Consider the following 17304-nt stretch of genomic DNA (forward strand, 5'->3'; position numbering starts at 1 on the left):
AACTAGATAATTCCACTGCAGTTGTTAGATGGTGGAGAAATCTAGGTTAAAAATAAGTAAGAACATAGAATAAGTTGTAAATAATACTCTCAGTTCTTCAAAGGATAAACTGTCTTAAATTAAGAGACTGTGCAAGATTTGAAACCAGTACTAAAATGTAATTGATACATTCAGCAGATGATAACCTTGCAAATCAAGTGCTTGCCTACATGCAACCATGTGAACTTGTAATGTTTGGGGTTCTTGCAGAATAAGTACCTCATCTAAAATTTTGATTTGGTTGAAATTAAATAGTCTTTCTCTCCGTTTTGTAACATTAGTATACATGGAAGACTAAGAGTTAATTTGGATTAGGAATGCAGCAGGTACTGCAGGGCTCCCTGGGTTGGTCTCTTGAATTCTAAGCTTCAAAACATGTTGTTGAAAATTTGGAGACTCAGGCAAAAGCTGCCAGTTCTGCTCCAACTTTTGAAACTTTGTGATCTTGACCAATGTTCGGTTGCATCCAGGTTAAGGCCTGTAAGGTCATTTCACTGCATTTATAAATAGGACTTGAAGACAGTTGTCCAGAGGTACATTAGTGCCACCTCAAGAAATGTGGGCCACAGCACGTATTGAGCTTTGTAAGCAATTGTTTTATTGTTAAAGGCATAACAAAACATCAAAAAACCACCCCAACCCTGCAGGAACACGAGTGTCATAAATTATCAGATTGGACACTTGCAAATTGTGATATTGGGAACAAAAGCAGCCTAAAAAAAATAAAAATCTTTGTTTTCATAATTGCAGTACAAAAGCTTCAGGCATAAATATCCATTACAATGAATCATGTAAAAAAAAATAAAAATTAAATTAAAACCCCAGTGAAGCAGTTTTGCTGAGGGCAGTGAGGGCTTTTCAGGGTGCTTTGTGTGGGTTGCATTTGACTTCTTACCGCTGGTGTTAGAAATAATAAACCAGACATGCAGTGCTTCTAGCAGTTACATTTTGCCTGGTTCTTGTGTTTGCGTGGATGTGGCACACAAAATACGTAAGGAGGAGTCAAAAACAGAGAGAATTCCTTATTTTAGCAGTTCTCCTGGCCCTGTCCCAGCCGTGCGTGAGGTGAACCCCCTCCTGCCACCAGTCGGGTGTCAGAGTCCACCTCATATGGAGAAAAGTTAATGACAGCTTCAGATTTCACTTCTTTTTCTGCCTTAACTTGCATTCATATTCTTTCATTTTTAATATTCTAACTTTTTTTTGGAAGTGAGATGTATGTTTTCATGCGTGGAATTCTCTCCACTGTTTCTGTATGACTGTCTTTCATTTTTGTGAGAAGGAAAAAAAACATCCAGAGCATGGCTCAGCTTAGTCCTCCTGAGTTGTACCGATTCTCTTTCAAATGTAAACTGTCATTTGCATTCAGATGTCATATCTCTAATAATTCTTTTATTATCTTAATAGTAAGTCTCCAGTCCAGGGACCGAATAGGCACAGGAGGACAAGTTGTGGATTGCAGTCGGTTATTCGACAATGATTTGCCAGATGGGTAAGCAGAGATCACTGTGATGTGAACACAAATACAGCTCATCCAACACACTTCTGCACTAAGGAGAAGTCAGTGTACAAATAAATCACTTTGCTTTTGTTCTTGCCCTGAGAGTTCTGCAGTTTTGCATTCAGGAGCAGGAGCTAAGCCAGCTGGGACACACAGAACAGTTATCTGTTAATAGGAACGTGGCTTATATGAATAAATGCATTGAAAGACACACTCAGCTAAGAAAACATGTTTTGCAAGTTTTAAAATTGATAAATTAATATAATGTTAGATCACAGGCAGCGAATTGACTTCTCCATGTAGTAGTTTTCTAGCGAGGAAGTGACCACAGGGCCTGGCTGCTTTCTGTTTATCATGTATACACTGTGATAAACATGGATCACATTTTATTCCATGGGTATCACAGTGAAGAAAACATGATTAGAAAAGGTCTGCACTCAGCCTGAGTTCTCACTGTGTTTACCTGCCAAAGGCTGGGTTTGGGATTCTGGTTTGTCCCTGTGAGAGTTAATGACATCATTATCACCTAAAACAGTTTTGAGAACGCAGGAAAATGCTCTGGTTTAGGTTCTGGTGCTGTCAGCAACTTCTTCAGAGCAAACACAGACCTTCTAAATGTGATTCTTGGCAGGTAAAGACAGGAGAAATGGAGTTTTCAGATGATGAATTTTGAAATGCAAATTAGCATCTGAGCCCTAAACAGCATTCTTTTGTTAATTTGGAGTCCAGATAAGTCAAAAACATTTTTGAAAATGCTTCTAAATCTTCACTTCAAAATGTTCCTTGCATAAATATTGCTCACTTAATTGTGTGACTGCAAAGCTTCCTGTACAGTCTCATGTGTTTTGGAGTGCAAAATTAATAATAATTAAAAAGTCACATTATTTGAAGCTGACCTTTTAATGAAAGCAAGTGGTGCGTGAAGATGCTGTGAAAGCACTTGTTAGAGTCAGTGGTCAAAACAACTTAAATGCATTATTAAACATGCTGTTTTCAAGAAGTTTCTTTATGTGGCTATTTGGATTTAATTAGAACTCAAGCAGTTATGGAACATGAAGGTGTGATATTGTTAATGATGTGCCTGGTTCCAAGGGAAGAATATGTTAAATCATTTCTGAGTTCAGCTTTCAGTTGTTTCCTGTTACCTTGTTCAGCCACCATGATTCATAACGGTGCAAGTCTTCCTGAGTTGGCATTTATGTTGGAAACATTTTGTGCCCTGGTTTCCTGGAAATACCACTCATTGCCTTATCTCTCCGTGCCTGGATTGCAGGTGGGAGGAGCGGAGAACTGCTTCTGGAAGGATCCAGTACTTAAATCACATCACACGGACAACTCAGTGGGAGCGACCGACACGGTGAGGGATTTTTTGGGAGGCTGAGGCTGGGATGAGTTTTGCTTGCTGGGCATTGGTGATTCCAGGTGGCTCTAACAGGGGTATTGGCCATTCCTCCAAGTCACTCTGCACAAGGTTGTGCTTTCCTTCTTTAGCATCCTACTCCTTCAGTCTGCCTAATATTTAACTCACAAGATCATTCAGAGTTGATTTTTTTCCTCCTCTAATAGCAGCATTTTGGTTTTCTTGAAGAAATGAGATCATGAGTAGCTGTGAGACATTTGCCTCTGTCCATGCCATGACCATGTAACAGAATAGTTAGTAGAGCTGATTGTTACAGAACATGTTTCAAAATCATTTTAGTCACCTTTTCTGGTAACTGTAGATGTGTGTTGTGAAGCTGTTCCTCAGTGTTGTGAAGCTGTTCCTCAAACCACTTCTGCTGTTACCTGAATTGCAGGCAGTGTCATTGCAGATTTTTCAGACTCTTCTGCAGACTCTCTGTTGCCTGCAGTGTCTTTTCCATTCTCAATGTTATTCTGGTCTCTGCATGGATATGTTTGACTTAAAATAATCTGTACTGTTAACACTGCCAGCTCTCATGCAGTTTTGAAGTGAAGGGATTGAACAGCTTTTTAATTTACCTATTTTTATTTTTCCTGGTATGTTAAAATACCTGCTCTAAGCTCCAGACACATTAACAGTGGAGAAACAAATGTAAAATGTATAATTTGTTTTGGGGATTTCAAGTGACCTTGTCAATCCCCCTTTAACCCATTTTAAATCCTTTTGGGAGCAGCACTGAGAGATGAAATCACACAGTTCAATGTTCCCTCTTGCAGTCGAGCTCTCAAGAGCAACAGCTTTTTCTCTTGCTTAGCCCTTTTTCAGCATCCTCTTCTAATAACCTTCCTTAAAAACTAGAAGGAATAACAAGGCCTGGTCACTTCCTGAGGCATATGAAGGCAAGGTGAGAAAGTCTGGGGGTGAAGAGGAGATTGAGGGGAGACCTCATTGCAGTTCCAGCTTCCTCGTGAGGGAAGAGGAGGGGCAGGCCCTGAGCTCTGCTCTGTTGGGACAGGGACAGGACCTCAGGGAATGGCCTGGAGCTGTGTCAGGGCACAGGGTCAGGTTGGATCTCAGGCAAAAGTTCTTCCCCCAGAGGCACTGGGAAGAGGTTCTTCCCCCTTGTTTGGGCACTGACCAGGCTCCCCAGGGCAGTGGGCACAGCACCGAGGCTGCCAGAGCTCCAGGAGGGTTTGGATGAACCTCTGGGACACAGGGTGTGACTCCTGGGGATGGGCCTGTGCAGGGCCAGGAGTTGGACTGGATGGTCTTTGTGGGTCCTTCCAGCTCAGCACATTCTGTGATTCTCAGTGATTCCTCTGGTGAGCCCAGAACAGCAGCTTTGCTCCAATCCAGGTGTCCTGCTCGGCGAGGCAGCGGCTTCCGCAGAGCTTTCCCGAGAGCCTTGAGGTGAAGCTCCCACCAGGTTTGTCCCGTGGCCCACATCCAGTGAGGGTTCAATGTTCCCCTTTTCCCCAGGCCAGCATCCGAGTACTCCAGCCCGGGCAGGCCACTGAGCTGCTTTGTGGATGAGAACACTCCGATCACGGGCACCAACGGCGCGACCTGCGGGCAGGCGTCGGACCCCCGGCTGGCTGAGAGGAGGGTCCGGTCCCAGAGGCACAGGAACTACATGAGCAGGACACACTTGCACACTCCTCCTGATCTACCTGAAGGATATGGTATGAAAATCACAATTCTTTAATGTGGGGGGGTCTCCAGAAACTGGGAAAGTGGGACGAGTCATCTCCTCATATGCGAGATCCTTTTGATTCCTTAGTTTAGGGAAATTGGTCTTTGTGAGCTTTCATATTGCATTTTTTTGTTCTTACATTGATTAATTCATTAGTTTTCATGTTGCATTTTTGTTCTTACATTTATTAATTTGTCTTGACTTCACAGAACAAAGGACGACTCAGCAAGGTCAGGTCTATTTTCTGCATACTCAGACTGGTGTCAGCACGTGGCACGATCCAAGAGTACCCAGGTAAGAAATGATAGAAGTACCCCTAAGGTTTCACATAAAAATAATTTAAGCACTCCTCTCCTCTGTCTAATATTATATTTCTGATTCTTGGCTCTTAATATGTCATTTTAACAAGTCATTCATCAAAATCAATTAATGTCTCTTCCTTGGTTCTTCAAGTTATTATTTTAATGAAAGATGGAAAATGAAGAAAGAAATTACAGTAGTGTTTTGAAAACAGGTATAGTTCACTGATTCTAGATATTGCATGTGAATTAGACCCAAGTCCAGATTTTAATACTCTGCAAAATAATGAAACAATAGGTAGAATCTGAACACTTCCAAAAGAAGTTTTATTGAGATACTTCAGTGAAAACTGGGTTGGATTGGAACAGTCAAACTGCTATTCCTGTTGCAGCTCTCTCAACACTTGGGAGAAGATAAATATGAAGTCTTTTTTATTTAATGTCCTTATTTACATGATACACATGTACATATTGGTCATTACTGTGCATGGGATTATTTCTCATGTTTGAAAGGATAATAATGGAAATTATTGATAGCTTCTGATTGTTCTTTATATAACCAAGAAATCCTGTTGAAAACACTTGGCTCTTAAAGCCTGTGGATGGTGGTGTGAGATGTGTGTGGTTTAAAACTGGCAGCCAGTGCTGGCATCTGTTAGAACTGCAGTAACTTTGACAATTGCTGATGTTCCTTCCCATGGAAATGGGTGTCCCAGGAAGGATGAAATGTCTCATGGCCACAACTTCATTGTGTTTGGAATTAGTCTTTTGTTACTGTTTCTGTGTTAGGAGACTATCCCTTGCTTTGATGTGTTACCTGCAGACCTGAGGCTGCAGTTGTGCCTTAGGCTTGTGTATTATCCAAAACCAGGCGCTGGAAAAAAATATTTGAAGAGGAATCCTTAAGTCTGGGGTGTGATAGTTCTGTGTGCAGTCTAAGTTAGCTCTGCCCTGAGGTGTGGCAGCACAAACTACGTGAGTGTGTCTGAGAACAAAATTTGGCTGTTTGCATGAGGGTGGAATTGATGTCATTTCTGGGGAATATTGTATTTTTATGCTAATAGCCACAGTCATGTAGTCAACAAAAATGAGCCCTGTGGTCCAGCAGCAGTGTGTTTATGGGGAATACCAGCAGGAGTTCAGTCCCAGAGCTTCATGTTTCCATTAGTGACTTTCCAGTCTCTGGAATCCCTGCAGGTGGCACCTTTTTAGCCATTCTGTCCCTTGACTGTTTCCTCCCTCAACTCCCAGGACACTGGGAGAGCTGAACCTTTAGAAAGAGCTGCCCTGGACAGTGTGAGGGATCTGAGGTGTGAATTATGTCCATGAATAATCAGTGAGTGGACATTTTTGGAGACCAGTATTTATTTTCAGTGAAGCTCTGGAATGAATCTGCGTCTTTCTAATTTCAGCAGAATTTTTCTTGAGACCTACTGAGCCACCTCTGCATTGCTTGGGGCAGAGCTGAGTCACTGTTCAGATAATACTTGATTTGAAATACTTTGTTAGAGAGCTGTTTGCTTCCCACCAGCACATGGGGTCTGGGGGCAAAATTGCCAGTGCCATAGACACTCATCCCATGTGTAATTCTTCATGGAAACTGTAACTCTACAGAAATATAGTTTTGTTTTGTAGGAGTTTATTATAAAGTGTGATTCACAGTTCCTTACGTGACTAATGTTGTTTTAAAAATGCTTTCTAGTCAGAACTGGTGCAGAACTGCAATTCCATTTTGACAAATATGGCAATGGTCTTTATTTTTGTTTGAAGCCTGTATTAATTTAACAGCTGAAGTTGGTTTGTAAAAATGAGGGTTATTTGATAAGGACTTTTTTCCCCACGGCATGTGTTCTGGGGTGTGTGTTTTTGCTGTGGTGGGCTTGCACCTTGGGAGTAGAGATTCCAGCTGAACAGCTCAAGTTTCTGAAACAATACATTTTCTCAGACTTCATGGAATTGTTCTGTTACATTTACGCTTGTTTGGCTCGGAGGCCAATTGCTGAGGTATTTTTCATTTTATATTTGTTTTCACAGGGATCTTAGCAACATCAATTGTGAGGAGCTTGGTCCACTGCCTCCTGGATGGGAGATCCGAAATACAGCCACAGGCAGAGTTTATTTTGTTGACCATAACAACAGGACGACGCAGTTCACAGACCCGCGGCTCTCTGCGAACCTGCACTTAGTCTTAAAGTGAGTCTCAGGTCTTAAACTCAGTCTAAAGTCTCTGCACGTGTTGAGTGCAATGGAGAGAAGGAGGTGACTCTGAGGGGTGCTGGGTTAATATCAGGATTCATTCTGCCGTTCAGGGCGATTTAAGGAGAGTTCTTCAGCAGCAAAGACCAGTTTGGTTGCTCTTGAAAACAAATCTCAAGGAGCATTTAGGCAGGAATGTGGCTGGTGTGATGCAGAGGGGGAGGGAAGTGCTGTCCCGTTGGAAACATTGGCCCGTGGATTTTTTTTTTCCTAACAGCAAGCGGGACACTTTGTTTTCTTTAGTCTTCATTCTATTTCAGTTGTGGAGAACTTGTTTTAAAATATGAAGTTGCATGTGAGCCGGTGGTGTGAAATACCGATGACTTGGTGCACAACTGCCCAACCATCCTCCTGGAATAAAGGAGGAATAATTCAGCTCCTCCCTTCAGATTCAGAGCAGCCTAGTTGAGATGCTCTCAAAATAAAACCCCAACAATTTAAATCGGGTTTTTTACGAAAAGAATAAAATAGAATAGGCACTGCATTTTTTCTGCCTTAGTGGTTCGATATCACGTTTTCATATCTCAGTTTTCAAAAGAGAAGGGGAAACTCAAAAAGAATTCTGGCTCTTGTTTTATTCCCTCGGCACTCATTACACAGTGGGGATTTTCTACTAAAAATGGAAACCAAAAAGAAACAAACACTTCTCTTTTCTTTTTGCCCAGACGTGGCTATCGGCTTGGCCAAGCTATTTGGGAGTTTTGACTCTTTTGTTTCTCCTGCTGACACCTTTTAATACTCCTGGGAAACACCTGTAAAGTGTTGAGTGGGTGTTAAGTGGAAGAAACAATGAAGGGCTGGTTACAGGGAAAGCCCTGGGCAAGGAATAAGTAGGAGGAATAGTCCTTTAAGGAAGTGAATCATTAGCAAGAAAAGCTGAGGGAAAGAATGGCAACAGGCACTGAAAAGACAAAACCGAGGAATGGAAAGTAATATCCAAGAGTCAACATGTCCTTTATGCATTACACAAAAGCTGTCTGGCCTTTGCCCAATATAGACTTGGACTTCCCACCCCAAGAGGGAGAAGAGTCTAAATATTGACAAATACGTATTTTTGTTTAGAGAAATCAGTGGTTATATATGTGTATGTTACAGGACTTCAGTAAGCTTCCATCATCCAGCCACTCTGGCAATTTTTTTTTAATTGAAAACAAAGAAATCACTACTAATTTAAGCTTAATCCAGACTGGTGGTTTGAAATGAACGTTATCTTGAAAAAAACTTACCACTGGAGGAGCATGTTCATGTTTGAAACGTAGAAAAGTTCCTTAAATCAATTCAGATCTAGATATTTTACTTAAAGAAATCTTCAGACCCTCTTAGCTACAGCAGTGCTCTTCTTAAACTGTAGAAATTCAGCCAGCTGGGCTGTCTTTGACAGACTTCACAGGCAGGTTCATTGGGAAATGGCAGAAGGGTCACAGTGGCCAGTTGTACCTGGATTGTGGAGGACAGACACAGAGCTGCCTTTGTCATCTGGAAAATCCAATTTGACTTCTGATTTCCAGACTCACAGAACCATTTTGCATTTATTTAAACTTTAAGTGCTCCTGCAGTGTGCTGAAGTTTTTTCATTTGTCCATCTGTCTTTCATTAGAGGAGGATTTCAGAAACTCACCCATCGGTGTCATCAGCAAAGTTGCTGCCTGATAAATCATCTCGGGTGTTTATTCTTTTATTGCACCAAACAGGATATGTGAAAACTTCCCCTGCCTTAAGCCCACCTACTTGTTTGTTCTTTAAAAAACAACAACAAAAGGAATTTGCCTTGGGCCTGACATTTTGTAAATTTTTTAAGAAATAATGTAGTACTTGGGTGGGATGGTGTTTTAGGTTCAAAGGCATGAGGAAAAGTTTACCCTCAGTGATACCGACTTTTCTGCTGAGCTGAGTAAAGCCCTTTGTTCCTCCAGTGATGACATTGTAAGTTATGAAAACAATCAAACTTGTTCTGTTTTACCAGTTCTGTTTTAAAATATAGACCGAGAGTTTGTGATAGATTTTGATAGTTGTGGCACCTGAAAAGTATTTAGTTGTGTCCTTAAAGCACTGTATGGAATCAAGCAAAGTCATTCAGCTGTGCAAACAAACTGAGAAATGAGATTTAATGACTTTAAGCACTGCAGATTGTTTAGCTAATACTGCACTGATTATTTGTAGTCTAATATGGAGGATGGCATTTTATTTTTCTCCTCCTTGTATTTCCTTATTTTGGGAAGTACTAGGAGGAGAAACATAATGGTTTAATTTGATGCATAAATCCTAAATTTATGCTCATTTCAGAGATTAGATTTCCTTTAAGACTGACTGGCTTTGTGCTTGGGGGACTGTGTCTTTTTACTCTTAAAGGCAGCAGGGATGATGCTCACTTTAGGATAGAAATATGACCTTCTCTGGTAGCCATATCCAAGGAATATTTTCCCATATTCCTCCCTATGGAATTAGAAAGTTCAGAACAAAGAATAAAGACTTGGCTTTAATTTGTCTATCAAGTAAATACAGTTTAAATGAGATTCATATTTAAACCTAATTCCAAGTGAAGATTGCCATGCACAGATGACACAGAGCCACAATCTGGAACCACAGCAAGTGTGTGTCTCTAAATTTTTGTAATGACTTGGTTTTTCAGGAAATAAAATTTAAAATAAGTGTAGTTCATTGTAAGGCCAATGTGTTCAGCTTGCAAATAAAGTTGAGGTAGCCTTATGTAAAGAAACAACACCAGAGGCAAACAGAACACCGAAAATAACAACACTGAGCTGACTTCAGAAGTTCTGCATCCCAGGACATGGTAACAAAGTAGGATTTCAGTGTATTGTTCCCTCCTTAGAGCCCAGGATTAAAGAGGTGTTATTATTGCTAAGATGGAGGTGAATTTTGGTTGACCAGGAGAGTTTTCAGCTAAGCCTTGTTTCAAAACAGACAATAGGCTGGAATTATAAAATATATTCAAACTGTTTGATTCCCTCTAATATTTTTCAGTCTCTGTTGAAAAAAAAAAAAAAGTTCCACCGGAGAGCATTCTGAATTGTAGCATTTCTTATTTATGCAGTAAATTTAGGATATTCTAATGTGCTCCACACAGAGATATTCTTCTCGTGGTTTAAGGAGAATAGAGTTTTTATCCTGTGTTGTTTATGAATGCCATACTAAAAACTGTAAAAATATCCACTCACTCTGTGCAAGACACAGAATGCACATCTCTGTAACATGATCCATTTACTTTTCCTAGTAAGAAGACAGATTTACAAAATCTCTTCGAATTGCTAGTAAAAATACTTGTTTATCTGTGCCAATTAGTTCCATGTGAACTCCCACATTCCTGTGGTCCAGACTAGGCCAGGTACAAGGGACAAGGTCCTTGCCAAGCTGCCAGTACAAACATCTTTTTGTAAGCTTACTCTTTTCCAGACAAGCCATGTAAAACAGACTATGGTATTGACTGGAGATTAGAGGCAGAGTGTTTGGCAGATCCCTGAATTTTAAAATGGAGGGAGGGAAAACACGCAAAGGAAATATGGAAATGGTATCTGAGAAATTCAGTGTCAGCAGCTCAGTAGTAAAATTGTATGGATAATACCTTATTGTCTGGGCTGTAACCTTTTACATACTTTGCAGAGAAGCACTAAGAGAAATAACAAACCCTAAAACCAACACATACTTGCCAAGAAAGACAGAACTACACGTCTTCAGTCAGGATAAAATCTGTCTGAATTGATCCTTTACTGGCCCGGACGGATGTTTTTAGTGCAATCACCGTAATAATCGCAGTAAATTGAAAGTGTTCAGATACAAAGCTTGCCCTCTGAGAGGAGAGGGGTATGAACCGAGTGTGTGCAGCCAGTGTGTGTGTGTTTGCAGCCGGCAGAACCAGCTGAAGGACCAGCAGCACCAGCAGCAGCAGCAGGTGGTGTCCCTGTGCCAGCTCCCGGACGAGGCCGAGTGCCTGACGGTGCCGCGCTACAAGCGGGACCTGGTGCAGAAGCTGAAGATCCTGAGGCAGGAGCTGTCCCAGCAGCAGCCCCAGGCTGGGCACTGTCGCATCGAGGTCTCCAGGGAGGAGATTTTTGAGGTAACTGGAGGTTTTTGGCCCCTTTCTTACCACTGAGGGAAGGGCAGGAGGGTCGTTCGTAGCGTTGGCTTGAGTGGAATCTCGAAGGCTGCAGTTGAAGCTGGAATTTTATGAAAGAGGAAGCATTTCTAGGGGATGTTGGTTGTGTAATTAAAGTAAATTTAAGATTAAATAAGGAACCTGGAGAAAAATCTTGGAAATCTGGGAAATCTGTCAGCTGTCATGTGCTATGTGTGGTTACTGAGCCAGTAAAAAACTACTCTGATTTCAGCCTTATCTCAGCATGTTCAGAGATAACTTCCTTCACACTTGTGTTTAAGATTAAAAAAATGAGACTCCGTTGCAGAGATTCTCAGTGTAGGAATGCATTGGTCTACAAAGTATGTATTTACCCTATGGAGAAGAAGAAAACCATGGGGTGCTTTCTCTGTGGCTGGAGATATAGAGCCTGTGGCAGGGACTGAGGAAGGAGTTCAGGCACTTCATGGATCTGAAGATCCTGCCTCACTTCTTCCTTGGATGTATGTCTGTTCCAGAGGGGATGTTACAAATTGAACACCAAACAGTTATTAGTGCTCTGTGATATATGGTAACTGAGGTAAAATTACTGTTTAATAGGATTCCTCTTCAGCCTTTGGATTACTTAGTATCAATCTCAATTCTAGTTGATTTTTTTTTTCCTTTTTGTTGTTTTCTCCAGAATCAGACCAATTATATGAACTGTATGGGCACCTGAATGGCCAGAGGTGCCCTCTGTGGGATATCTGCCTTCTGGGTTTGGGGCATTATTCAGCAGAATCATTCTGTTGTCTTGATTAAACACAGTTATAATTCATTGGCCTTTCCTGGAGAACAGTTTGTCCTTCTGAGAACTTTCACCCATCCCACCCATCCCTGTTGCATTTTTACCCCACCCACAGACTTGATCACCCCTCTGTGTTGTCACAGTTTTTCACAGCCAAGAAGGATTTGTGTTGGTCTTCCCTTTGGAGACAGTCAGACCAGTTCATAAGCAACTGAAGAAGCAAGGGAGGGAAAGGGACAGCACTGGGAATTTTGTGTTCTTGTTCAGTCCAATGTGTTGGGTCCCAGCACACCCACCTGCCTCTCCTGTCTTGCAGAGCCAGAGGTTGGAGCTGATACTGGATATAAATAAGAACTCAGCTTTTTTATTGTTTAATTCCTTTTTAAAAATGAGCATTTGTTCTGCCTTTCAGCTTTGTTTCTGTGTTTTTCTTGGTGAGCTCTTACTGATAGAGGAGTAATTGTGTATTTACTGGGATGGCATTGCTGTTCTTAAGGTGCTTCCTGATGGTTGGCACGTGTGTTATACCCAGAGAAGAAGCTCCTCTGTTGCTTTTCAGACTGCAAATATTACAAGCCTTTATGCAAAACAAAAGGAGTTTACTGACACAGATTTTAATTTTTTTATGAGTTACATAAGAATGAGAGAGGGAATGTTCTGCCCACTGTTCACCTCTGGATACTGAACAGGGGGTGGATCTTCTCATCTCTCTGTTTTATTTGAAAATTACACTGTCCAATGTTATCACATTTTTAGAAAATGAAGTAACAGTCTGTGATTTGAGAAACTGGTTGGTATTTAGGAAAATAGTGTCCCCTTTAACAGTATCCCTTTCAGACTCTGATCCTGAGACTCCCTTCACTTCCAATACACAGCAGTAGCTTCCAGCCTGTAAGGAGCAGTTTAATGAAAGGAAGTGTTGTGTGTTTACAGGAGTCCTACAGGCAAGTCATGAAGATGAGGCCAAAAGACCTGTGGAAACGATTAATGATCAAATTCCGTGGGGAGGAAGGCCTTGATTATGGAGGAGTTGCCAGGTAAAGTCACTCCTCTGTCACTTCCCTGCACCCCAACCCCGCTGACAACCCCTGTGCTTTGAACCCTAAACCAGCCTGGTGTCAGCCCTGGTTCTTTGACATTATCCTTATTTATATTTATTTCTGTAACAGATTGTATTTCAAAGGAATATATAGCTTTAGACAGTCTTTTAAAAGAAAAACTGCATCAAAAAAGCACCGATTTATTGGAAATAAATCAAAACACAAGTTACAGATCACATCAGACATCTGTGACACAGGTTTTGGTATCTGTTGAAATTACTGTCTTTGGTTAGTAAAGTTTGGGTGCCTAAGAATTTATACCACTAAATGTTCAGGTTTGTGGAACAAATTTAACCAAAAAATACGTTTTCTTGCAAATCGTCGCTGCAGTTTGAAGCAAAATGTTAAAAACCAGCAGTTGGTGGGCGATAGTCTGTCAGTGGTCTGAGGTTATTTTTCACTTATAAAAAGTGACATTCCCAATTCTCAGACCATTATTTATTGATTCGTGATTATGTAATTAAAACTCAAACCAAATATATTCATTACCTAAAGGTGGTTTATATTAAAAGGTTTGATTCTAAAAATCTGTCTAATATGGTCAAGTGAATATGTAGTGTCTTGTCTTGGTGTGTAATGGATGAAGGAGAATCACAGTCGGAAACTCTTGGAAATAAGTAACCTGGAGAAAAATCTTGGAAAGCTGGCAAATCCATCAGCTGTCAGGTGCTGTGTGGTTACTGAGCCAGTAAAAATAATTCTGATTTCAGCCTAATCTCAGCGTGTTCAGAGATAACTTCCTGCACATTTATGTTTAAGGTGAAAAGAATCAGACTCTGTTGCAGAGATTCTCAGTGTAGGAATGCATTTGTCTACAAAGTACCAATAAATTGTTTTCTTTTCTCCAGGGAGTGGCTCTACCTGTTGTCCCATGAGATGTTGAATCCATATTATGGGCTCTTCCAGTATTCCCGAGATGATATTTATACCCTGCAAATCAACCCCGACTCCGCCGTCAACCCGGTACGGCGGTGCCTGTCCTGGGGATGAGGGCTTTGGGACTGAATTAAACACATCTGCAGAGGCTTCCAGGCTCAGGAGCCAAATTCTGACACTGGTGTTGCTGGACACTGGATTTGTACAATTACAAGATAATTCAGTAGTGATCAAAGACACTTCTCAAATCTGTTCTTAATTTTCCGTAAGATGTCGATTTATGTTTCCTTTGGGAGAAATGAAGTCTGTTTTGATTCTTGCTGGTCTGACTTCTGGACTGGGAGCAGGATGTGTGTGAAAACAAAACCAAACGCTCTGGGTTGGGTTTGGAGTTGGTTTGTTTTTTTTTTTTTTCTTTTCTTTGTATTGAAATTTTATCTCCTGCTCAGCAGCCATGAGCTGGAGGTCTGACTTTGTCCCTCCTGTCCCTTCCAGGAGCACTTGTCCTATTTCCACTTCGTGGGCCGGATCATGGGCATGGCTGTGTTCCACGGGCACTACATCGACGGGGGCTTCACCTTGCCTTTCTACAAGCAGTTGCTTGGGAAGCCAATCACTTTGGATGACATGGAATTGGTTGATCCTGATCTTCACAACAGCTTAGTCTGGATACTGTATGTACTCTGTAGTGACCCTCAGGATGTTGGAATGCTTTCTCAGTTATGTGATCGTGGTCCTAAATCCAGTGGAAATGAAGTGTGTTTTAATATCTTGCTCGGGCAGACTTAAGAAATATCTTTCTTGCACAATTCAGCTTCTTTAAGGTTAAAAATGATCAAGGCATTCAAATTCGGGGGGCAGGAGGAGAGTTGATAAATTTTAATTTATTAATGTTGCCTATTATTAATTTTGCCATTACAAAATATGTTATATTTTAGTAACAGTAACATGTTATTAAAATATAACACTGAATAACATGTTATTAAAATATAACATTGAAACTCTGATAACTCTGATAACACAGGAAAACTGCACGTTCCCCTTTTGCTTCCATGCAGCGTTTTGAAATGCCACTGAAAAATGAAATTGTGCTTCTGTCAGGTGGATTATGGCCGTGATATATTTGCAGAACGTGTGTTCACTCAGTCCTGTGCTCGTTCCTTCCCCCCAGTGAGAACGACATCACAGGAGTGCTGGACCACACGTTCTGTGTGGAGCACAACGCGTACGGGGAGATCATCCAGCACGAGCTCAAACCCAACGGGAAGAGCATCCCCGTGACAGAGGAGAACAAAAAGGAATATGTCAGGTACAACAGGGGCTTTCTCCTGTTTTTTGGGGTTTTTTTTTATATTTCCTGTGGTGGGGAGGAATTTTACTTGGTGCAGTAATTGTTGGTGGTGTTGGTTTTTCCTGAGGGGTTGGGCAGTGCTGGAGTGTGTGATCCTGTCAGCGAGGCCAGGTTTTTTGGGGCTGGATAAGTTGCAGGTTTATTGGATGTGAAACATCTTCCCCAAACCCAATTTGCACTTTTTCACAGACTTTATGTGAACTGGAGGTTTTTACGAGGAATTGAAGCTCAGTTCCTGGCGCTCCAGAAGGGATTTAATGAAGTAATCCCACAACATCTGCTGAAGACATTTGATGAGAAGGAGTTGGAGGTCAGTGCACGATGTTGTGTTGTGTCGTCAAGTGTAACAAGTGAGAGCCTGAGGAACCCAGAGCTGTGATCCCAGTGCTCCTGGGGCTCCAGGTGTGCTCCCACAGGGAACAGGGGCAGTGTAAGGGTGACCAGGTCAGGCAGCCACTGAGGCTGTGTGTCCTTCCCTGAGAGCCGTGGGGTGTTCCTGAAGGTGCAGGTCCCTGCAGTGACCTCGGGTTGTTCAGACTCTGCTGCTGCAGCAGAGTTCTGGTGCAGAGTTCTCACGGTGCAGTTTTGGGATATTTAATTCAGTGCTGCCAGGAAAACAGTCTGTCCCTGCCTCCCCCCTCCCAGCACTCGCTCCCAGCCCTTCCTGCACTGCCCTCACTGATGCCAGGCACATGGGGGTTGGCAGAGCTGAGGTTTGGCCCTGTAAATCCAGCAGAAGGAAAGGTGCTGTCGCAGACAAATGTGCTTCAAAACGTCAGGATTGGCATCTAAACAATATCCTTTGAAAGCAAATCCACAGATCCCAAGCTTGCTTTAAACTGGAATCTCATTACAGTCTGCCAGCTGTGGAGCTGAGGGTTTTGCCATGTAAAGTGGCCACAGGTAAATCATTCACTTGTGCTTCTGTTCCCTGGATGTCGGTGATTGCTCCTCCTTTATCCCGAATATTGTCATTCCCAGCAGTGAGCCAGCCATGCCCCTAACCCAGAATCATTTTGCAGCTGCAGAATAAGAAAGGGGAAGGGCCAATGTCCTTAGTCACAAGCAAGTGTCTTCAGAATTATAATCACATCCCTGCTGAGTTTAACCTGATCCACTGTGGATCTCCAGGAGCACTGAAGGCTCTGTCAGGAAAGGCTGATCCGTGTCACGTGTGTGGTATCACAGGAACAAGATTCCTTTGGGGATCCAGAGTGGCACCAGCCAAACTACACCCTGAGCTACACTCCAGAAAGAAATACTGAGTTCAAATATGAATTATTCCTGCATTTTCATTCAGGGGTAGAATCTGTGCTTCTGTTATTAAACTGACAGGCCAAGGCACTTCTGTTTAAGCTTGAAATGGCTGTTTGGGTTGTTCGGTTTTTTTTAATTTGAATTGAGGCAGTTTCAAAAATAGTTTATGTACAAAGGTAAAATTAAAAAAACAAAACCAAAAAAGTTATATTTCTGCATTGCTTAAGATGAGTGAGAGGTTTGCCTTTGGTATAAAATCTGCCAGCTTTTCCCAATCAGTTCTTCATCATTTGGCTGCCTCCCAACCCATTTTTATACTGATCAGTGATGAAATACTCTTAATAATTCTCTTTTAAAATTTACAGCTCATCATTTGCGGACTGGGAAAAATTGATGTAAATGACTGGAAGGCAAATACCAGGTTAAAACACTGTACCCCAGACAGCAACATCGTGAAATGGTTCTGGAAAGCTGTGGAGCTCTTCGACGAGGAGAGGAGGGCGAGGCTGCTCCAGTTCGTGACCGGCTCCTCCCGAGTGCCCCTGCAGGGCTTCAAGGCACTGCAAGGTAACACCGGGCACGGCTGGAAACGGGGCTGGGGGGCTGCAACGGGGCTTTTTCAGAGCGATTTTAACGGTCTGATTACAATCACA

At 41.9% G+C, this 17304-nt stretch overlaps 1 protein-coding gene across 2 annotated transcripts in view; it reads left to right on the forward strand.

The window, feature by feature from the left end:
• The window catches only part of SMURF2 (SMAD specific E3 ubiquitin protein ligase 2), a 58774-nt gene that overhangs the window by 36369 nt on the left and 5101 nt on the right, over nucleotides 1–17304 (forward strand). For both annotated transcript variants that reach the window (XM_017811856.1, XM_017811855.1), the window contains exons 6-17: nucleotides 1447–1531; nucleotides 2814–2897; nucleotides 4422–4624; nucleotides 4845–4929; nucleotides 6969–7127; nucleotides 11052–11262; nucleotides 13001–13104; nucleotides 14016–14130; nucleotides 14539–14717; nucleotides 15215–15352; nucleotides 15584–15704; nucleotides 17017–17218. In XM_017811856.1, coding sequence (XP_017667345.1) covers nucleotides 1447–1531; nucleotides 2814–2897; nucleotides 4422–4624; nucleotides 4845–4929; nucleotides 6969–7127; nucleotides 11052–11262; nucleotides 13001–13104; nucleotides 14016–14130; nucleotides 14539–14717; nucleotides 15215–15352; nucleotides 15584–15704; nucleotides 17017–17218 — 1686 coding nt within the window. The remainder of the gene's footprint in view (nucleotides 1–1446; nucleotides 1532–2813; nucleotides 2898–4421; nucleotides 4625–4844; nucleotides 4930–6968; nucleotides 7128–11051; nucleotides 11263–13000; nucleotides 13105–14015; nucleotides 14131–14538; nucleotides 14718–15214; nucleotides 15353–15583; nucleotides 15705–17016; nucleotides 17219–17304) is intronic.

The sequence above is a fragment of the Lepidothrix coronata genome, unplaced genomic scaffold (genome assembly GCF_001604755.1).
Source record: "Lepidothrix coronata isolate B3197 unplaced genomic scaffold, Lepidothrix_coronata-1.0 Scaffold34, whole genome shotgun sequence".
NCBI lineage: Eukaryota > Metazoa > Chordata > Aves > Passeriformes > Pipridae > Lepidothrix > Lepidothrix coronata.